This window comes from Carlito syrichta, unplaced genomic scaffold, assembly GCF_000164805.1.
Source record: "Carlito syrichta isolate Samal-C Ts95f unplaced genomic scaffold, Tarsius_syrichta-2.0.1 Scaffold218620, whole genome shotgun sequence".
Lineage (NCBI taxonomy): Eukaryota > Metazoa > Chordata > Mammalia > Primates > Tarsiidae > Carlito > Carlito syrichta.
This window is the reverse complement of record NW_007162716.1, coordinates 1-2,781: the sequence shown is the minus strand read 5'-3', so window position 1 is coordinate 2,781 and position 2,781 is coordinate 1. Positions and strand designations below refer to the sequence as shown.

General features: G+C 36.9%; 1 gene segment (V, D, J or C); it reads left to right on the top strand.

The window, feature by feature from the left end:
- The first annotated feature begins 432 nt into the window (after positions 1-432).
- On the top strand, positions 433-899 carry LOC103253297. The segment is given in 2 exon segments: positions 433-478; positions 559-899. Coding segments are annotated over 2 exon segments (387 nt in total).
- Positions 900-2,781: the final 1,882 nt, after the last annotated feature.

The window sequence follows — 2,781 nt, the reverse complement described above, 5'->3', positions numbered from 1 at the left end:
AGTTCTTGTCATCAGACATGTATATGAGAATTCTGTAATCATTGTCATTCCCAGCTCTATTAATCAGATTTTGTAAGTTTGATTTAAACACAATTGACTCCTTGTACATTCTGACAACTTTTTTTCAGGGTCACAATCCTTGATCTGGTCCTATAGTGATTTAACTAAAAAGTGGAGATGGGGTGGGAATGGGAGAAGGTGACATTTTAAAAACTTTATCCTACCCCTCCCAAAAGATGTTGGGTCAGTCAGCAACTTGCTACTGGGTTTCTGTGTTATGTGTCCTGTGGTGCATCCCATGCAGAGCAGGGCGGTAACTATGCAAACTTAAGAGTGAGACTTTCCATTAAAGCTCAAGGCTACCCTCAACCAGGAGTTTCCCTCACTACCCAGCTGGTGTCCTCAGTGCCTCACTTTCTGTCCTCCTCTAGGATGGGACCTGTCACCCTCCTCACAATCCTGCTGGCTGTTCTCCCAGGTTAGTCATGTCCTGGATGTGGGTCACAGTTGGGGATTGACAGGAGAGCCCCTGATTTCAGTCCTGTGTCTCCCACACAGATGTCTGTGCGCAAGTGCAGCTGGTGCAGTCCAAGGCAGAGGTAAAGAGGCCCGGAGAGTCTCTGAAGATCTCTTGTAAGACTTCTGGATACAGCTTTACTAGCAACTGGATCAGCTGGATTCGCCAGATGTCTGGGAAAGGCCTGGAGTGGATGGGGAGTATCGATCCTGGTGATTCAGAAACCCACTATAGCCCGTCTTTTCAAGGTCAGGTCACCATCTCTGCCGACAGCTCTGTCAGCACTGCCTACTTACAGTGGCGCAGCCTGAAGATCTCAGACACTGCCATGTATTACTGTGCAAGAGACACACAGAGAGAAAACAGTGCTGAGGGTGTCTAAAACCCTCCGCTGTGCAGGTGCAGAGTAGAGCTTCCAGAGATACTCTCCCCAAGGACTTGTTCATTCATGGGTGGGACCTCAGATGAGAGATAATGAGAGAACAACAACTAAGAGTCACAAGCCTTCTGCATCTGGCAGTGGACCCACACCCTGGAGGCATTTAGACTTTTTGTAGCTTTGTGAAATCTGTAATCTGCAAGTTAGTCCATGGTGTATATTACACCATTAGCAGCAAAAGTTTTCCTTACATGCACCTCTTATATGCAACACATATGTAACTAGAAATCCCAAACAATTCAGCTTTTTCTGTCTTCCTTCCCTGTCTCCTTCTTTTCTTCTTTTTGTTCATTAAAGCATTTTTAATATAGACATAGTAGTATAAGTGCAGTTTTATTATAAGAATATATTGTGTCGTGGTGAGGTTGGATTATTAGTCTTTTTATTATTTTATTTCACAATTTTTTAATTTTTAATTTGTTCTTTATTGTATTCATGTGTTGTTTACTCCTTGTCAAGCTGTGTAAATATTTCTAAAATGACAGTGGTTTCTGTTAAAATAACATTTAGTATTGTCTTCATTTGATTCTTTACCTATCATATATTTAAATATTCATTTTATCCTCAACTTCAGAGTACATGTATGTAAATATTCATTTATTTCCCCCAACTACTGTTTAGACATAATGTGAGATTACAAATAAAACAACTAACGTTAAACCAGAAGGAACTTTAAAAAGTAAGCTCATACGTAGTAGAAGGAAGAAAATAACAGAGAAAAATTAGAAACAAACAAAATAGAGACTGTATAAAAATAAAAATAAATAAAATTTTAAAATGTATTTTAAACATAAATAAATTGTCAAACTTTGGCTAGAATAACAAAAAAGTTTCAAATTAGCAACATCAGAATTGAAATAAGAGAATTACGAGTAACACAGAATTACAAAGGACCATAAGAGACTACTAGATGCCATAAATTCCACATGTATAAATTTCTAGAAACATGTAATTTACCAAGACTGAATCAGGAAGAAATAAAAGTTCTGAGCAAAAAGGTAATGATCGAAAGATTGAATCAGTAATAAACAGTCTCCCATTAAATATTAGCACAGAATCTGATGGCTTCAATGATAAATTCTGCCAATACTTAAAGAACTAACGCAATTATGAAAATATTTAAAAAGCTGAAGTGGAGAGATGAATTTCAACCTTTTTTTTTCTTGAGACCAACATTACCCTGATACTAAAGCCAGGCAACGACCTAACAACAACAACAGAAGCAATAACCAAATAATAATAAAAAATAGAGAAAAATATCCCTGATTAGCATAGATGCAAAAATCCTTCCTACCCCCTTCAGTATGTCTTTTTTTCTGTTTCTGTCCTGCATCTGGGTACTTTAAACTCTTTTCTGCATGTGGACACTTTTGTTAGGGTATTTTTGTTCATGCATAGTTGTTACTTTTGGACTTTCTTCTGTAAGAGAGCAAGAGCTGGAACCTCCTACTCCACCATCTCACCAACGTTACTCTTAAGAAAAGTGTTCTGTTTATGCTCAGAAAATTAACACAAGACCTCTACCCCAAGAGGCAATCTAGTTTGGAATAAAGTGTTTATAAAGTTACCATCAACAATGGGACTTGCATAATGAAAATTTTTATAGCTAACCCTGAATTGTACCCCGCATTTTTGAAATAAAAAATAAAATTTAATACAATTAAAATCTCATTAATTTGCTCATCCACATCTTGCATATTGTCCTATAAATAAAAAATATAACAACAAAAAATAATTTTCTCTGAAAAATATATATGTAAATATTTATCACAACTTTTACTTATAATCACTGCCAAGTGGAAGCCCACCATGGTGTCCTCTCTAA